Raw genomic sequence first — 19,973 nt, forward strand, 5'->3', positions numbered from 1 at the left:
GTACACATCATGTCTAAATCATCGTTACTTGAATTTTCACCCATTTTTCAATTATATTGACGTTTTACTTATATAGGTCTTTTAACTTCTTCAAAATGACATCTGAATTTGAATTAAAACCGCATTTGGCAAACTGACAGCAATAATAATCATTGTGCAATGTTTGATTGTCATGGGAACGCCGGCAAACATTTTCATGGCCTAAGTAGATGTTGCGCGCTTATCATCGACATCGCGTATTCAACATGGAAACTGTACCATTTCAATATGACATGCAACAATTCATAGCTGTCTTGGGTTATCATATAACCAAGGAAATTTTATTCTCACTATAATGCAGAATTGAGAAATTCTGCGGCGCTACGCGCCTCAGGATATAAAAATGCTCGGTAAATAATAGCTCACTTCTCACCCTAGGTGAGAATAGTTGAATAGTTCTAAATAAAAGTCCGCGATAGCATACAGTGTGTCAATTTTGAAACTCACAACGGGATATATCTCACGAACGAAAGCTGATATCGAAAAATGCTTGAAACCGTTTCTAGGAGAGTAAGGGGGAACTAAAGTGACATGAAAGAGAACTCACCCCCATCAACCCCCTTGGCCCCACCCACCAAAACTCAAAAAGTTTAAATTGCAAACCCCTACCTGTGATACATCATTGAAAAGACTATAAAAAATCCTATCCAATGGTATAAATAATAATTGTACAGGGTGAAGCAATAATTGTGAAACTTTGGCTCAAATGGAATATTTAATGAGGTTTTTGTTGTACTACAGATTTATTAAAAATGTTAATTAAGTAAATGTTCAAAGTGGGTTCCGTTGTTTTGTAAACAATAATACAGCCTATTGTCAAAGTCTGCACAAAATTCAATATCAGCCGGCTTACTATAACTTTTTTATTTGTAATGCTACCTCCCGGACTATTATTTTGAATAATAAGTGTCTGTCGATACCGTTTTTGCAAAACAAGTTGGAAAGAACTGTTTTTTTTGGTTCTGTCAGAGTAAAAAATTTTTGGTTTCTTTGAGACTTTTAAATGTCATTAGTTTTTATCATTTGTACGATGTGTACTGTCATTCAGCTGTAGTTGTCACAATGGTTTACAGTATACCTGAGCGCTTGGAGATAATTTTCATATTTGCCTCCCAGAACCAGTGTTATTTGAAAACAGTTCAAATATTTTATGAAAGGCATCCGGACAAAAATGTGAGTCACGTGTTCGTCCGCAAATTAGTTGAAGAGTTTAGAGAAACGGGATCAGTGCAAAATAAAAAAAGGAATGCCCCAAGATTACTGAATGAAGCAACCCAAATTGAGGTCCTTGGAAATTTTGCAATGGAGCCTACTGCATCAACACGTCAAGTATCTGCAGTGACAGGACTTTCACATGAATCGGTTAGAATGGTGTTGAAATTACATAAGTTTCCCCGGACAAAACACAAACTCTTCAAGAACTAGGTGATGATGATACAGACCGATGAATTGAGTTTTGTGAACTCATGACTAAAAGAATTCGCGTTGAACCGAGAATGTTAAAAAATATTTGTTTCAGTGATGAATGTACTCTTATGCTGAATGGTAATGTAAATAAACAAAACTGTCGGTACTGGAGTGGTGCGAACCCGCATCCACTCAGAGAAGGTCACACTCAATATCCTGGAAAACTGAATGTTTGGGCAGTAATATTAGGCTATGCTACAATTGGTCCCTTGTTCATACCAGGCAATTTAAGTGGCGACCTTGCACCTCAATTACCTTTAATTGTGCTTGAATTAGAGAACCAAAGGGACGACCAAGGCAACTTAGCTGTAGACGGAGACTTCCTACACTTCCAACAAGATGGAGCACCTTCTCACTATGCAGCTCCAGTTATGATGGATTGGAAGGAGAGGTCCCATTGAGTGGCCAGCGAGGTCACCAGACTTGGCGCCACCTGACTTTTTCTGTGGGGTCACCTCAAGTCAGTTGTTTATAAAAATCAACCTGCGTCACTTGGGGAATTTCGAGAAAGAATTACGCAAGCTTTTCGCGCCATTTACAAGAACAACATTTGCCAAAGTTCGTGCAGAATTTGAAAATAGGCTGTATTATTGTTTACAAGACAACGGAACCCACTTTGAACATTTACTTAATTGACATTTTTAATAAATTTGTAGTTCAACAAAAACCTCATTAAGTACCTAAATATTCCATTTAAGCCAAAGTTTCACAATTATTGCTTCACCGTGTACAATTATTAATTATACCATTGGATAGCATTTTTATAGTCTTTTCAATGATGTATCACAAGTAGGGGTATGCAATTTAAACTTTTTGTATTTTGGTGGGTGGGGCCTACCTAGGGGGTAGATGGGGGTGAGTTCTCTTTCATGTCACTTTACTTCCCCCTTACTATCCTAGAAACGGTTTCAAGCATTTTTCGATATCAGCTTTCGTTCGTGAGATATAGCCTATTATAAGTTTCAAAATTGACACACTGTATATGTAGTAGCCACTATATGCAAAATACTGGGACATAAATACAATTAAATTGGATACATTTTTAGAATGCAAATTTTTCCTAGAATATCCGACAAATTCTTATACAAATTTATACAATTGTCATTTTAAGTATTTAATTTAGGTATAAGTTGTCTTTTACTTTAAGTAATTTGGAAGAATCGTTTAAAAATTATCACGATAAAATTAACTTCACGCAACGTAGTATGCCATTACGCGTCGCGTCTGCTGTAAGTCGACGAGGGACGATGCGCGGGGGTAGGGGGCGGTCTAAGCAATGAAGCGCCTTCGCCAAAAACGCAACCTGAACACGGGCAAAAACTGATGTAGATTGACAAACAAATCCTTGAATACATAATGATATGGCCAATGTCCTTTAGTTACCTGAAATAACTACCTGAAATTTAAACAATGTTACCTGAATTTCATACCTCTGCTGAGACCAGAACAGTCATAAGATATCAAAATTACTGATTTGATCCAAAAAAACTTCTTGTGGATTGCTCCAAATACCAATGAATCCAAAACTAGTTGTCAAAATTCACAAATTGAAAAGGGGAGACCTGCATAGTTGTAGTTGATCATTGAGAGTTTCAAAATTGAAGTTTTTATTCAATTCAATCATTTCCAATGGTTCCAATAAATTCATCCCCCTTTCCTTACGGAGAATTATCATGTTCTCTTTATTCATTGTGTCGATTGTTTCTTGTAGAAATCCATATATAGCTGATTTTTTATATGATAACACATGCTCACAGTACCTTATGTTGAAATTTCTGCTTGTCTGGTCTGTATCAGCTGTTGAATAGCTAAAACTCAGTAATATTAAAACTTTTTGTATGCTGTTGAATCATCACAACCCAGTTTTCTACAAGATGTTATGAATTATATGTCATATTTTAAAGAGCTTAACATGAATTTCAACCCATGATCTAGACATCTAGACTAATATACCTACACAATTCAGGTTGCAAGAAACTGTTTTTGTTTTCATTCATCTGAATAAAAAATGCCTATGAACAAAAAAGGAATCGAATGGCAATAGAAACAATTTTTGAAAAATTGCCGTTTGGGTTATTTGTTGTAGTATATTTTTTCAAAAAGTGTTTTGGTTCCTGTGTATTTGATACAGAAATAATTTACTCTACAATATTTCCATCCAAATATTTACCTCGTAGTTTGGTAAATATTATTTTCTGCCGACTCTTTATATTATTCATAGGTCAGTTTTGATTTGATGTTCAAAGTTCAACTGTTAGCAAATCATTTATAACCGATAAACAAATTTGGAGTAGAGGAATTTGGCCGGGAGCAAGATAACTACAAAAGTATTATTTTTATGTATATATGAACCATTTCGAAAATTGTTCTTCTTGAAATAAGTTATACATCATAATTTGAATTCGAGACTAACTTCAGACCAATTCTGAAATATGAAGCGATTGCTACTGTATCAGCGAATATACCGAAGGAATTTGTTTAATCAAACTCCGGCAATTCGACAATTCGAAAATTTTATGTCGACATATAATTTACCGAATTTACCGTATTTGGTTCATATAAGTTAGGTATGCGGTATACGAAAATACTTTTCCAACATAATTTTTGAATCCAATGACACCCCATATTTCATATTTGAATTATGGATTTGAGCTTGGAGCACATGGTTCTATCAGGTGGCCTTCAAGATTACCCTACATAAAACCCCTTTAGACCTATTTTAAGACCTCGCATGTTACCGGGGAAATTGCTATGAAACAATAAAACAACTTAAGGCGTTTCGATAAACTGTTATTGTTAGTTAGTAATAAGGGTTGAGTCGGATGATTTTGCAAGCCACCTTTGATGTCATTTCTAGAAAAACTGCAAGTTGGAAAAATCTTCCGTTACGTCAAAAAATGCCTCTTTGTGAGCATATCCATTATTTCGAGTTTCGTAAAAATGAAGAAAATAATGGAGGTGTACAATAAGTTTGTGTCACCCTGTATGTTGTATCCTAGCTTTTGAATATATAACATAAGATATATTATGCAATGTTTTACAAGATATCTCATATCTCATGAAAAATTGGTATTACAGTAGTAAAAATAAGTTTGAAATGAAAGAAAACAAAACCTGAAGATCTTCTCTACAGTACGGTTAATACATATCTTTATTGATTCGGAATATGCTTGTAGTATACACTCAAACCTGATGAATTTATTCTCATGTTAACCGAAACATTATGGAATACCTATATGTATTAATCCACCAATGTCTATTTCAACAAAAATACATCGGGGATGTAGCTCAGTGGTAGAGCGTTCGCTTTGCATGTGAAAGGCCCGGGGTTCGATCCCCCGTATCTCCATTTTTTTTTAATTATGTACTACCACAAAGAATAAAACGTTTTTACTTTTAACTAAATTTTTTCAATTTTTCTCTGTATGTAACGTTTATTTATCCGTATTAGAACTTGTATGAATAAAATAGGAAAAAATAACACATTGACAACAAAAAACAACGTTAGTTTGTAGTATTTTGACTTTCGTCCTATAAATTAAGTTTTGAAATGGTAGGGTTTAAAACTGATTTTTATTCTGGAAACCTACAGAAAAAGCAACTCTCAGAATTCAAAGTTAAGGATCAATGAGACCTCATTTTTGGGTGCGATTTCTAAGAAACTTCATCAACTACTGATCACGGGTTTTGCAGATAATTTGAAGTCTTCATTTTAATATCTTTGAATCTGAAATCTTCTTATCCAGCAGAAACTTCAATACAGGAAAATTTCAATACAGATAAATTTTTATGTACCATCGTTGGAACTATCAAGGATCAATAGATCCTTAACACTTAATTTTGGTAGGTTGTCCGGTAATTTGCTCTGTTTGATTTGTTTTTTGATCGAATTTGATTAGTACATTTGATCCTGATTATATATTTTACTTTAAAAAATACACGTCGAAACGTCGCTTCGGTAATTTTAAAATATTCGGATTGATGGCACATTAGACGTTTCTGGTGAACCAGACAACGGATCACTTTGAAAATTCAATGGAGGGCATATTCGGACATTCTCTAGCCAACTAAAATATTTTCGACAATGCGGTGTTGCCGCTTCTATTAGAAAGCAGTAGCAACTTTGATTTTTCAAATGGAACACTCTGTCAACACCCGCATTTTAAAGTGCTTGGAAGTGAACGGCCAGCGATTCGAACATATTTTGAAATATTCCACATGATTGTTTTACTTTTTTATAATTATTCATATCAATATTTCCAATTTCAAGTTTCTTGGTGCTTTTTTAAAGTTTATCCAAACATATTGAAATTGTTCTGAATTCGTATAAATTTCTTGAGGTTCATTGGCGGTAGATTCGGATACATTTCATTGAACTTTCTACATGTTCTGCTGATAATTTTGGTCACACTATCAAAAATAATAAACAAATTCATAAGAACTTCGTTTGAATAGTTTTGTTCCATCGTTTTGAAGGTATTTGCAACTTCTGAAGTGACGAAAATGTCGATATTATTAGGAGAATGTCACAACGCTACTGTCAAATAGTAATCATGGCCTGCTTACCAAATACCGAATGCAAATACCATTCTGAAGGGACATTTTCACAAATAAATGTTCATAAGTCCGAAACTTGACTAGTTAGGTATAGGTATGATATACATAGAAAGAAAGCAAATTTTAGCAGCTTTCCGAATTTTCAATAATATACAGGGTGTTCCATTTAAAATAATCAAATTTCAGCAACTTTTTCAAGCCAACGAAAAAACTGTATTTTTTTACCACCCTGTATTGAAGTAACGAAGATTAGGCTGACGTGTGGGAAGTGTCCAAGTATCACCTAACTCCAAACCAAATTTCGATATCATAGTACTTCTTAACTAAAAGATATCGGCATTTTTAGAAGTCATGATTTTCGAAGAAAAAAATTGAAATTAATTTTTATTTCGAAAACGGTAACAGATAGGTATAGGGAAATATCAAGAAAAGTTGTCGGGCAATTGTTGGAGATTCCAAAAATAATATTATATACAGAGTGTTCCATTTGAAAAATCAAAGTTGCTACTGCTTTCTAATAGAAGCGGCAACACCGCATTGTCGAAAATATTTTAGTTGGCTAGAGAATGTCCGAATATGCCCTCCATTAAATTTTCAAAGTGATCTGTTGTCTGGTTCACCAGAAACGTCTAATGTGCCATCCACCGTGAATCAGCCTGTATAATAAAGGACTGAATTGCATCTTTGGCTGTTGTACGTAGAAGTGCAAGGTAAAAGTTTATTCCTGTAGGATTTTAACCGACTTTTACAAAAACCACATTTTCAATTCCACCGTATGTATTATTTTATGTATACACATAATTTTTATGTATACACATGAATGTCGAGAAATGAATGAGAACAGTTAAATCACTTTGTCGATATTTTTGAGTATAGTACAATCATTTTACAGATATGAAAATTCGAAGATATATATAGAAAGATCTATAATTTTTCTAGATTTAGTAGTTTCTGAAGGTTTCCGAAATCTCTTGAAAATTTTGTTACCAATTAAGAATAATTTTCGAAACAAGGCCTACTGCATGTTTCTTCGTCGATTGATCGCAGATCGGATAAAAAGTCAGTTTATACAAATATTTTTAGATTTTCAGGTTCAAGTGATGAAATTTTTCAAAACTCTCTTAACCTTTTTAGAGAACTGAGGGTTGCCTTTTATATTTCGGGATTAGAGAACAAAAACACTTTATTGTTTTTCCAAATATTCCCCATGAAGATCTATACACTTTTGCATGCGTTTGAATCAATTGTCGAAGTACTTTTGCCACTCTGATTGAGGTATCTCCAAAACATGCATTCTGAAGGCAGCAACCGCTTCTTCAAGTGTCGAAAAACGTTGACCTTTCAGTTTGTTTTTACGTGCGGGAATAAAAAGAAGTCATTCGGTGCCAAGTCAGGACTATACGGCGGATGATCCATTAAATCGATGTTTTGGGTGCTCAAAAATGTAGTTGTTTGAGCCGATGTGTGAGAGCTCGCATTGTCGTGGTGAAGAGGGATCCGTCTTCGGCGGTTGGTTTTCCTGATTTCTTGAAAGACAACTGGCAAATAATTGGTTGTGTACCACTCAGAATTGACTGTTCTGCGTTGTTCTAGTGGTACGCTTGCGACATGTCTAGTTTTTCCGAAAAAATTAGTAATGCCAATAGTTTCCCAGACTTTGGTTGACACTCGTTAAAATTTCCAATATTCACCCCGAAAAAACAAAACACGTTTTCATTATCATGTGATTTCTCTAAAAAAATTGGATCTGTATCATATTTCATATCAAATAATGAAGTTTAACAATTTTGTTAAGAGTAGTTGCAACTAAAAATAAAAAAAAAGTATCTACTGATTCAACTTGAGTACATACTTAGTACCATAAAAAAACAATGAACTTGCCAGGCGGTTGATTCAAGACTAGCATAATGAAAAATGAAATATTGAACTCCACATTCATTTGCTTGATGTAATCAAATCTGAAAAATCAAACTGGTTTCTTGAAAACGTGGAACTTGAAACAAAATTACTACCTTCTTTCGACAACAGAAACAAGAAGAAACATATGAAATAGCGAAGTTCTACCATTCGTGTTTACTCATGTTTTTTTTCAGGAGTGGATAGAGAATACGGTTATGCTGAATGTTGTTACGCATACGCACAGTAAATACCTAAGATTTGAGATTGATGCATGTGGAAGAAATCAAGTTGAAGTGTGCCGATCAAAATGCAAACGGATACAATGAAATTGGAACCACTCGGCCCAAAGAAGTGAGTTAATTGCATTTATTTTTTTTGTTATACTTAATTCAAAGAACTTCTAAAGTTTGTTATATATTTTTACTGGTGATTCGCCCCGGCTCCGCACATTATTCATATCTAGTTCACGAGTTCTACAAACAAGAGCTTTCACATGACCTCATGACTATAAATCTACAAAATTCATATCAGGACTACGAGCTGGCCAATTTTGAGGTCCTGCACGTCCAATCCAGCACGGAAACTTCTTTTAGCAAAATGAGTAACTCGTCTCGGAAAAAGTCCTCATCAATAATTCCTACGCAAACGTTACGCAAAAGTTGTTGTTTGAAATGATTTTCTCTAATAACGTGGAGATTTTTGTCGGCCCAAAAATGGTCATTGTTGAAGTACCTAATAGCATCTGGTGTAAAATTTGCCACATCCGTAAATGAAATATAAAAAATTATCTGAAGATCTTGATCTAACAATGTCCTCTCTCTTATAAAACAAAATGTAGGGTGTCTCCAGAGGCTCCAATAACTTCAATGCATCACCAGAACACTTCGTGACACGACTATCGTCAAACTTAAACCAGTCCGTTTCTTCTTTGACGTAATAATGACCAAATTCAACGCCAGAACCACAGTGAACAATGACTGCATGAATATTATAATAGTGGTCTGCTAGGTTGAAATGTTCATCTATTTCGAACCTTCCAAAGAGTTTCTTGCTTCCGTTAGAGGTTGAGTCTTGTTTGAAAATCATCAGTGTTATGATGATGTGGTGCTGCAGGTTTTTCCGGGTTTTCCTGCAGCTGAAAAAGCAAATGCGCCACTGGAATCAATGAAGTCGCCCCGGAGCGCCAATTAATCTTTATTGTTGTTTTTATTTTATTTTTATCGTTGTTTTAATAAAATAATTTCAAGAAAAAAAAATTATTGTGTACCATTGTATGAATGTACACACACAAAATTCTTATAGATGAAATAAAACATCCCACAAACAATGAAATCTTAACCGATAAAACGCTAATTGCAAATACATTCAATGTTATTGAAACAGCATATTCTTGATTTGAAAGGGTTATATTTTTAGGAGTGATTGATTTTTTGGTAAAGAAAATTTTTGGCTTTCTTTCCCAAAAAATTAATCACTCCTAAAAATATAACCCTTTCAAATCAAATAAGATTTCTCATGGCTGGGATTAAATCAAATAGGTGAATGAATGTCATTACGATGTCATCGATGACATAAGCAGATCAAGCTTATTCCGTGGCATTCAAAATCGTAATTCATGAATGAAGTGTGTGTATTTTCTATAATGTTATCCAATTTGGTACTGAAGAGCCTTAGGGCAAGTGTCTTAAGGCGAAACACGTGTATACCAGTTAGGGTGACAGTGTTCCATGTGAGTACAATTTATTACCATTCATTCAAAGTAGAACTCATGTGAATGATATCTGATTCTTATTCCTCCACAAATGTTCGATATACAAACTGAATAGAGAAAAGTATCTTCTGTATAATTCAGTGGTCATATAGAAGTATTTGTTTCGAAAGATTTTTTTTTCTTTCGTGTAATTCAATGTTTATATGAAAGTAGCTGTTTCAGGAGGACTTTCTTTCAGTTTGTGTCTGAAAGTTACTTCTTTGCATGATCTACACATCCATGTATAGAGTTACTTATTTTCAAATTGATTAATCCTTCCTTTCTTTGGAAGATTCTCTCATCCATTTTTTTGTATCAGATGGAGTAGTAGAAAGCCAAAAACTTTCTTTCCCAAAAAAGCATATTCTTCAAAGTCAGAGACTTGAACTTCTACGTCTATTTGAGTAAATGGAAAAAAACCATACGTACCTTTGCTATATTGTCCATTTACAATTCTGTTATACATATGTGTTCATATATGTATGTATATATGTGTATATATGGGCACTATCGTTTTGTTAATATATATATCACATTCATTTTCAACAACATCCATATTGATTTCAACATGTTTTTATATATTATTACTAGTACGCGTATTTTACAATTGTGATTTTATATTTAATTGTCAATTTAGTTTTATGTTTCTATGATTTTATATCAAAACCGACAACTTTTTATATTTATACTGATATTTGTGATTTTATATTATCTTATGTGTTTTTAATTTCATATATTAAGTAGTTTATTTTCATATGCAAATCCCCTTTATATATAAACCATTCTCATGCTTTAATATTTATCATATATTCATTTTTTTCCTTTGGATCTCCTTTTCACCACATGTTTATTGTATGTTTATTCAACTGTATGTATTATTTTAGTTATTTCTTTTTGTGATTTGAATCTGAATAAACATTATTATTATTATTACTATTTGCTCTACACCCACATCGCACCAGCACACAACTCCGTTTCAAAGCTTGGTCAATACACTACAGCGATAATAACCGTAAACAACCATTGATGAATAATAAAGTACCAGAGGTATCAGTTTCATCTGAAGTAATCAACATCCCAAACATTTAGGTACCGAAATCAACATCTTCAGGAAATACCGCGCTATAATTTACGCAAGCGTGGTCAAGTTGTCAGCTCGACATTTTTTACTGTTCCATCTCTGCGAAAAGGTCTTTTTACTTCAGCTAATTCTATGACTCTGCCTTTCGTCAAAGGTGTTACCGACAAAATCGGGAAAATACTGAGGAGACGAAATTTCCGGACTGTCTATAAACCATATTTAACAATATCACTACTGCGGCAACTGTGGTCAACAATATATTGGCCAGAACAGCAGAAGGATATATCCGCTAGGGCCAGGAGCACAAAAACTCCACCTAGAGACAGATTAATTTCGATTTGAATAACAATTTAGAAAACAATAATCAGCGATAATAACCATTAATAAATAATGAGTTACCAGAGGTATCAGTTTTATGTGAAGTAATTAACATCCCAAACACCAGATACCAGATTCAACAAATCAGGAAATACTTCGCTATAATTTACGTAAACGAGAAGATATCAAAAAAGAAACAGCAGTAACCAGTCATGAAAATACTTTCTGAGATGATGGCGAATTGTTGATACTTGATGAAGAACATAACGGATGAACACCTGGAAACGTTTGTGAATATATAGGGCGTTCCAACGAAAACTTGACCACCTCCCCCTGTAAGTCAGAAACGGACATGTAATCGAAAATTTCAAAGAAAAAGTCAATTTTGATACCTAGGGGGACTAATTCTGATATAAATCATACCCAAAACTTCACCGCCCGCTGTCAGCAACTATTTTTTTCAATGGCATGGGGGGGGGGAGTGATACATCATTTGTAAAGTCTTTTGTCCCTCTATTACTTCTGTAACTGAGAAATCTAATGTTTTGAGAAATCAAATGTTGAACGTTTTATTTAAAAAAAAGCTGTCACTCATTTTAGTGAGGAAATCAATAAAATTATTATCAATGGCAACACAATCAACGAATACAGTGTTCAAAATGACCTCCATCTAGTTCCATATACTGATACAATCTACTTTCGAAAGCGTTCCTTACATTATTGAAGATGTCCGGGGTCAGTAATCGGCATTCCCGACAATTCTCTGACGCAGGTCATCTAGATTTGCAGGCTCACTAGAGTACACTTTCGTCTCCAGGTGTCCCCACAGAAAGAGATCAGGTGATCTAGCTGGTCACTCCACTGGACCCCTTCTGCCAATCCAACGCATTGGAAAACGTTCGTCCAAAAACTGTCTCACCCGAACATCAGAATGTGAGGGTGCACCATCCTGCTGGAATGTTATTTTATCTTCTACTGAATTGCCATCATTTTCTAATGTTTGTGGAATCATAGGATCTACACAGTCTGGAAATAAATTTAGGTATGTGTCTCCATTGAGATTACCTTCAATGAAGAATGGTCCAACAATATGATTACCAAGAATGCCGGCCCAGGCATTCAATTTTTGTGAAGTTTGTGAATGTGTTTCCATCACCAAAGGAGGATTCACATCGCTCCAGTAACGACAATTACGTCCATCCACTTCACCATTCATCATGAGAGAACTTTCGTCTGAAAAACATGTATTGTACAATAGGTTTGGGTTACTGGTCAATTTCTCGCTGAACACCTCTCAAAACTGAAGTCGACGATCACGACCATCTTCGTCTAATTCCTGAACTAGCCTTATTTTGAAAGGATGGAATTTGTAGGCTTTAAAAATCTGAAAAACACTAGTAGCTGATACACCAGACGCTCTACTTACTTGTCTGATTGTTTGTCGAGTATCCATTTGTACATGTCCTAAAACTGCAACTTCAACTTCGTCATTTCTGACAGGACGGGATACTACATGTATTCTGCTGTGGAGAGAACCTGAAGTTTGAAACTTATCTATTAACTGTTTAACGTACTGATGGCTCACGTTGTGGTCTGGATGATTTATATTATAAATTCTTGGAGCAGCTTCAGCACATTCATTATTTCGATAATAGGTTGCAACCATTTGTATTCTTCCTTCAGTGGAATGAACCATGTTGGAACACAGTGGACAAGGATGACTGAATAATAATTCGTGAAGAAGTGACAGTGGCCAACTATCTACTTTTTGTTCTGCGACTAGATTCAACAAAAACTGCCAGTGCCAAAAAAACTAACAGTGTCGTCCATTTCAAAACGTTTAGTACTAATTAAATAAATTCTACAAATCTAGAAGACCTGCGACAGAAAATTGTTTGGGAATGCCGATTTTTAACTCCGGCCATCTTCAATAATGCAAGGAACGCTTTCGAAAGTAGACTGTATTATTGAATGAAACTAGATGGAGGTCATTTTGAACACTTTATCCGTTGATTGTGTTGCCATTATATTACTTTTGTTGATTTCCTCAATTGAATGAGCGATAGCGAATTTTCTGTGTTTTCTTAATTAAAACGTTTAGCATTTAATTTCTGAATAACAAATGAACCAATTAAAAAAAATACAGAAGTAATAGAGGGATAAAAGTCCCTTCAAATGATGTATCACTCAACCCCCATGCCTTCGAAAAAAAATAAGGGGGGTAGTTGCTGATCACATAGGGTGAAGTTATAGGCATGATTTTCCTATCAGAATTAGTCCCCCTAGATATAAAAATTGACGTGTTCATTGAAATTTTCGATTACACGTCCGTTTCTGACTCACATGGGGGTCAAGTTTTCGTTGGAACGCCCTGTATACATATAACTAGATAGAAATGAACGAAAATGGAGGTAATGTTGTTGTTCTCGATGTCACTTTATCAGATTGAATTCAGATCTTTGGAGAAACAGCTGAATTGCAGTCACAAAATGGGTGTTTCTACTTGGAATATGTTTTCACAAATATAACAAGTACAATTCTGAAACTGTTATATAAATTCATATTGTAACGAATCTGAAGCCGGCCCTGACCGATATCTCAGCCAACAAACACATGACTCATCGCGAACCACCGCGAAAGGTATAGATGAGTGCCGAAACCCCTAGAGGATCTGGAGCGTTCGTTGACGATATAAAAAGGCCGCTTTCCGTCCTGAGCGGCAGTCAGTCTGTATTCAGAAAGCGAATCGTGCGTTTAAATAAATACTTCGAACAGTGAAGTTAAATTAAGTGTTAGTTGCTAAGTGTGCAATATAAATTAGTTGTGATAGTGAAATATTGTCAAAAATAAATTTGTTTAAGACTGTTAATTCTTTAATTCGTTACAATATTTTAAACTTTTTCAGGTATGACTATGGAAGTTGGGGTATTGATATTACAATCCTATAGAAATATAACAGTGATTTCATCTTAGTATTACAGAATCAGTTTTGAGCATTTTCTGATATCTGTCATTCAACTTAATAATAAGACATGTTTGTTTTTTCCAGAACAGCTGGTGAGGAAACAAGCCTGCTTGAAATAGGGTAAAAGTATTAACATTCAGTGAGATTTTTATACTTGTTTTTGAATGAAAATTCTGTAGATAGCAGCTCACCGTTGGCGCCATAGGTCACCTCACTATATTTATTTATACACATCATGTTGAACATAATTTATCTAAAAGTCATCATATTTACTACTGGAAGTTGTATTTATAGTATTGTTTGAAAACATGATAAATTTGCGTTTTGTTTTGGTTAGTAATACACTCCAATTATTGAAAATGGGTTAGTGCATGCGGTACAATTGATATGAAGTTATCATTCAATAACATTTAAAGTGGAATTTATGCAAAATATTATTCATCACAAAGTATCTTGAGCTTTATCTGACAGTATAAGTCAGTGTAGTTGCTTTACAAAACGTCAATTATGTAGTAATTTTGACTTGAAAACATAACTAACTGTTCAATTTAAAAATACTCTTGGTGAAAAAATAATATGTTGTCAGAGTGGCTCAATCAATGCAAGTTCTGGAGCAATGGTTCTTCGAACAAGAAAAGAGGAGGGTATTCAAAAATGTATGAAAATTTGTTTACTATAGTCATTAATCTATTTGAGGAGGAAATCATTCTTTCAAAACCATCCAGTTCATATCAATTGTAATTATGATGGATATAAACAACTTACCGCCTTCTCATATTGAGTGATTTTTGAAAATTTGATTGCGCTGTTATCTCTCCTATTTTAGAAACGAACAATTCAAAAGGAACTGAAATATTTATGGATAATATTTGATTACTGATGGCTTACATACTTACGTATTCAACGTATACAATAGAAAAAATTTTCACAATGAAAATCTTGTGAAACCCTAGGTTCATCTCTAAAACAGTAGTTTTCGGTTTATCCCGTTATTTTTAAAAGGAAAAATTCTAACTGAGAAAATTCAGTATTCAAATGTACTGATATTTATATATCTGAAAAATAACTATTTTCAATATTTTTTCCAATATTGGCAAAAATTCAAAACAATAATGAAGCAAGGAAACGAAATGCACTTATATTAATACCAACAATCAAATAGTAATTGCCTGTTAAAAACGCATGATTCCTACGTCTCGTTTATATTATTTCAATCAATAATCTACTTAAAAAAAACAATATTCGCACTTGCCAATAGTCAGCACTTTTGTTTTGCCTACACTGTACTTCTCTACGAATTCAAACCAAAATTAGAACCCTATAGTACTTGTAAACTACTCTAAGTCCTGGTTGGTCTCGCAGATGTTTCTAGTTCATCCAGCAGTAGGGCCATGCTGAAATCATGCTGCACTAATGGAAAGTTTTGGGGTAATACCTGTACTGACGAAAGGTAATACCTCAAAACCAGTCTGAAGGTGATCTAATCGAATAATTTCTTCTGCTGCTGGATGAATTATGAAACTAACCTCTGTGGAGTATCTTGCATAAATGTATGTCATATAATTCAATATCCAGCGTGTTATTAGCCAAGAAAGTAGTTCTTCTTCAACAGTCATTTACCAGAACCTACGGTGTAGGTGATTGGATGCATTTTTCGAGATTTCATTACAAAATTTTCATTTTCTTAAACGATACAGTCTTCGGACAACTTACAAAAATGTTCATTGCCCACATTGTCATTTCATTTGAAACGCTTTTGTTAATGACATATTTTGAAGGTGATACTTTTTCAGAGATGGGACGAACCGGACTCAAGATGACGATTATGATCCTCATCTACATAGGGAAATAGAAAACCCCACAACGTAAGTAGATATATTTTTCTCTACTCAGCTCGTCATGAATAAGGAAGAGGGGTTTTTTCACTCATTACAAACTACCACTCACATTTTCCCAGTTGAAGATGGGAAAGTGATTGATAATAAAAATACGTTCTGATGAATTCAATAATAATAATAATAATGACTCAATGATCACTAACCCCACGGTGTGGGGGGTGGTCATTGGTTGATAATACTGGCGCGTCCTCCCGAATGTAACGGGGCTTCGGGGGATAGGGCCTGACCAGCGCACACTACGGTGAAAAAAAAAATAATAGCATGCGTGTACTCTTCCACCACCCTCAAGGACTGATGGACATCCTTCTCTCCAGAGGCATAAAGTTTAAGATCATCCATATAAAACAGATGAGTGACCTTGTGCCTCCGGTTTCCGGGGGTGCCACAGTTATACCCTCGAGTCTTTCTGAGCGCAACGGATAATGGCAATAGTGAGATGCAGAATAGAAGGGGGCTGAGGAAATCATCCTGAAATACACCCCTTCTGAAAGTGATCCACCCTGTTTGAACTCTTGCTTGACCAGATGTTATGGTGAAGCGAGTTCGCCAAAGTGGTGTCAGTTGTTCAATGCATCTCACTATGTTGTCAGGTACCGCAAGGCATCTGAGCAAATGCAAGATGATCTCATGCGAAATTGTATCAAATGCCTTAAGGTAATCGATCCAGGCCATAGAGAGGTTACGCTTATATTGTATCAAGTCCTGCGTTACACATCTATCGATGAGCAGGTTCTCTTTACATACAGCGACTCCTCTCTTCGACCCTCTCTGCTCATATATCCGTTCGAACACTCGGTCAACTGCGGTGAGTATTCGTGTGTATAAGATGCTTGTAAACAACTTATAACACGAATTCAAGCATGTTATCGGTCTGTAATTCTTAGGAATCGACAAATCTCCGCTTTTGGGGATGAGAACGGTCCGCCCCTCGACAAACCAATCCGGAATCGGCTGCTCTCCATCCAGCCATGAGTTGAAAACTCTGGCCAGATGGCGGTAGGTACTTGGTAGTTTTTTCCACCAATACGTGTTCAGCCCATCTGGGCCTGGAGCAGCAAAGTTCTTGGAACCAACAAGGGCCCTTCGAACGTCATCCGGGGTTATTGGGTTGCGCAGTTCATTGGGCTCAGGCTGTCAAAGCTCTCTGTTGAAAGCTTCAAACTGCGCTAGGGCTGGAGTGTCTAAGTTGAATAATTAGCCGCACAGATACAGAAGGCTGTCATTCTTAGCTCACTGCGTTTGCTCAGGGCACATGATTCTCGGACTCAATGATCACTTACCCCACGGTGTGGGGAGTGGTCATTGGTTGATTATGCTGGCGCGCCCTCCCGAATATATCGGGGCTTCGGGGGATAGGGCCTGACCAGCGCACACTACGGTGAAAATAATAATAATAATAATAATAATGTATTTATTTCCAATGAAAATGAAAGAAAGTTTTTGGCTTTCTACTACTCCATCTTGATAGAAAGTAGAAAGCCAAAAACTTTCTTTCCCAAAAATTAATCCCTCCTAAAAAATATAACCCCTTCAATTCAAATGGTATTCTCCTTATGCTACTCGAGGTGCTCTACTACTCAACCCTTGCTATTTTAAATATAATATAACTCAAAAAATCAACCTAACTAATCCTAAAAGATGAATCTACATCACAGTTTTTAGCATTTGTTGGGCCACTTGATTAATATTTTTTCTTTATGGAGTAAAGGAGTACCACATGGGTCAGTATTGGGGCCCCTGCTCTTCAGTCTAAATTCTTGCAATTTTCCCAACAATTGCAATTTTTACCTACACCAAAATCCTTCAAAAACACTTTTCTAGGGGTGATTCCGAATCGAATGAGCTATCACTCATTTTTTTAGGACCTTCATCTTTATTTTTCATGTTTTTTAACTTGTTGATTAGACTAATGTTTATATTCATTCCAGTGCCGATTGTCATACCGATTCTCGCCCATTTACTTATTTAGTTTACAAGTATGAATATAACTGAAATTTAATAAATACTTTCATTATTATTATTATTGAAGCTGTATGATTTCTCAGTTTTTTTTATGTAAAAGTGGTCTCTTAACACAACGTAATTTTTGTCTTTTCTTACATTCCAGAAATATGGAAACTCTCATTCATTTACTAAAGGGATGTCTAGGAACAGGTATCTTGGCTTTGCCTGAGGCTTTCAAATATTCGGGAATGGCGAATGGAATAGTATCGACACTTCTTATAGGTTTACTCTGTACATATTGCCTACACGTATTGGTAAGTATTATATTTTCAATTGACAGGAAATTATCATTTGCATATATCAGGATTTTTGAGAGTTTGAATCACGCGACTATGGGGTATTTGGAACTGTGGTAACGCCTCCATTTTGCAGTGGGGAGGCCCAAGGATACCCCTGCCAGATGAGGTATGATCCGTGAAGCTAATAGTCCTCTTAAATGAGGCATCATCCCAAGGTGTGTGTATCCATGCTGGAGGAATGTATGACTCTGAGCCCATTCAGTGTCAGTAACAGTACTTTCGAGGTACCAAACACCCTAGCTTCACGTGGGATCCTTTAAGGAACCTTGAGTAACCAAAGTATCCGTTCCTGCACCACCTAGGATGCTAGATGGTTCAGCCAGGAATCAACCTGCCACCCTCCCAGGAACAGGATGAATCTGCCTCACATCAAATTCTCAAACAGCAGAATACCCTTCAGAAGACAAAAAAAATCAACATGAACAGGCCAGCCAACGTTTTAGCTCATTAATTCAATCCAGATGCGAAAAACCCTGATTTACTGAATCTAATGTCGACAATTTCAATATCGACATGCCATTGTGACTATGGAAGATGATCGCAAAGGTTGCCTGAGAGGACCAGGATAGCGTCTCCGGGTTGATGGGTGTAATTAGTACTTTTCTTCCATGGGAAACCCATGAAATGCGTAACAGGAGACCTACTTCCCAAGTGATACATTTGTGTTGCTTATCTACCTGATGAATGTAGTCGGAGAGTGACCGCTGATCAGGTCCCCAATAGATTGGGAAAATGAACCATAGTAGATGAACAAAGAGACTTTTGGCACATTTCAAGGTCGCGCGTCGCTGGTAAGCCAACCATAGAATGGATTGTTCTTCACAAAGTGCTATGCTACCAGGGTCTTTTATCATGGATAGTTATGTAAAAAATATACCTAGCTGGCAAAAAAGATTACTGAAGATGAAGTTACATCATGGTAACTATAGGTTCGAAGTTGATAGGTCCTCACTAGTGTCGTCACCTAAAAAAAATCCTTACACCTGTTTTCGGATGTAATATAATGTCTGGCATATAACTGGCTCGTTTGAGCTTTGTGTAATGTGGTGGTACTAACAGCAGAGTTCAAACTATAAAATTTCATTTACCTACATAAAAATTCCCAGATATGGGTGAACAATTTGAACCAAAACTATCAGTAATACCATGAAACCATTGGGTTGCTTCAAAAGTTTTGTCAGTTTTTATAAGTCTAATTCAATTTGTGATATCTCAGTGAATATTTATTCAATTCAAGCGCCTTTTGAATCAGTGTACTTTTACCAACGCAACACAAGTCCAGTGATTATGGAAGTCGACGACACAATTTTTGGTACATTTCGTCGATTTCCTCACAATAAGTCTCTGCTGTGATGATATGGCCCGGTTGCAGAAAATTATCATCATCACCATCAAGATCCTACTTGCAGGTTAAGGAACCGCTACTGTGGTGATGGATACTGTTCTCTACGAACAGAATATCGAAGAGGTTTTTCAGGGACAATACAAGAAGGTCATACGGGACCCTACTAAATCAATTGAAAGGAAGTTGTACCATATATTGAAAAAACACCGAGTATATTTTTCGAAAAATGAGAGATCATCGCTATCACCGCACCAAAGTTAACCCCCTCACTTGTATGGACAAAATCCACAAGAAGGACGTTCTGCTCAGACAGATTATTAGTTCCAGAAATTCGGCTACTCAAATCTTGTC

At 35.6% G+C, this 19,973-nt stretch overlaps 1 protein-coding gene and 1 non-coding gene across 6 annotated transcripts in view; both read left to right on the forward strand.

The window, feature by feature from the left end:
• The window catches only part of LOC111511806 (proton-coupled amino acid transporter-like protein acs), a 48,547-nt gene that overhangs the window by 13,436 nt on the left and 15,138 nt on the right, over positions 1-19,973 (forward strand). For 2 of the 5 annotated variants that reach the window (XM_074172045.1, XM_023167826.2), the window contains exons 2-4: positions 8,157-8,313; positions 15,870-15,941; positions 18,082-18,232. In XM_074172045.1, coding sequence (XP_074028146.1) covers positions 8,270-8,313; positions 15,870-15,941; positions 18,082-18,232 — 267 coding nt within the window. In that variant the 5' untranslated portion in view covers positions 8,157-8,269. Of the gene's footprint in view, positions 1-8,156; positions 8,314-13,852; positions 14,017-14,128; positions 14,197-14,544; positions 14,733-15,869; positions 15,942-18,081; positions 18,233-19,973 lie in introns of those variants that run through there. The other 3 variants (XM_074172046.1, XM_023167825.2, XM_023167824.2) reach the window with 3 other exon arrangements.
• Positions 4,784-4,855, forward strand: TRNAA-UGC (transfer RNA alanine (anticodon UGC)). Its single transcript has one exon. It is a non-coding gene; the product is annotated as a tRNA-Ala (tRNA).

Source organism: Leptinotarsa decemlineata, unplaced genomic scaffold (assembly GCF_025532065.1).
Source record: "Leptinotarsa decemlineata unplaced genomic scaffold, Ldec_3_MD MMD2_tig00000035_RagTag_RagTag, whole genome shotgun sequence".
Lineage (NCBI taxonomy): Eukaryota > Metazoa > Arthropoda > Insecta > Coleoptera > Chrysomelidae > Leptinotarsa > Leptinotarsa decemlineata.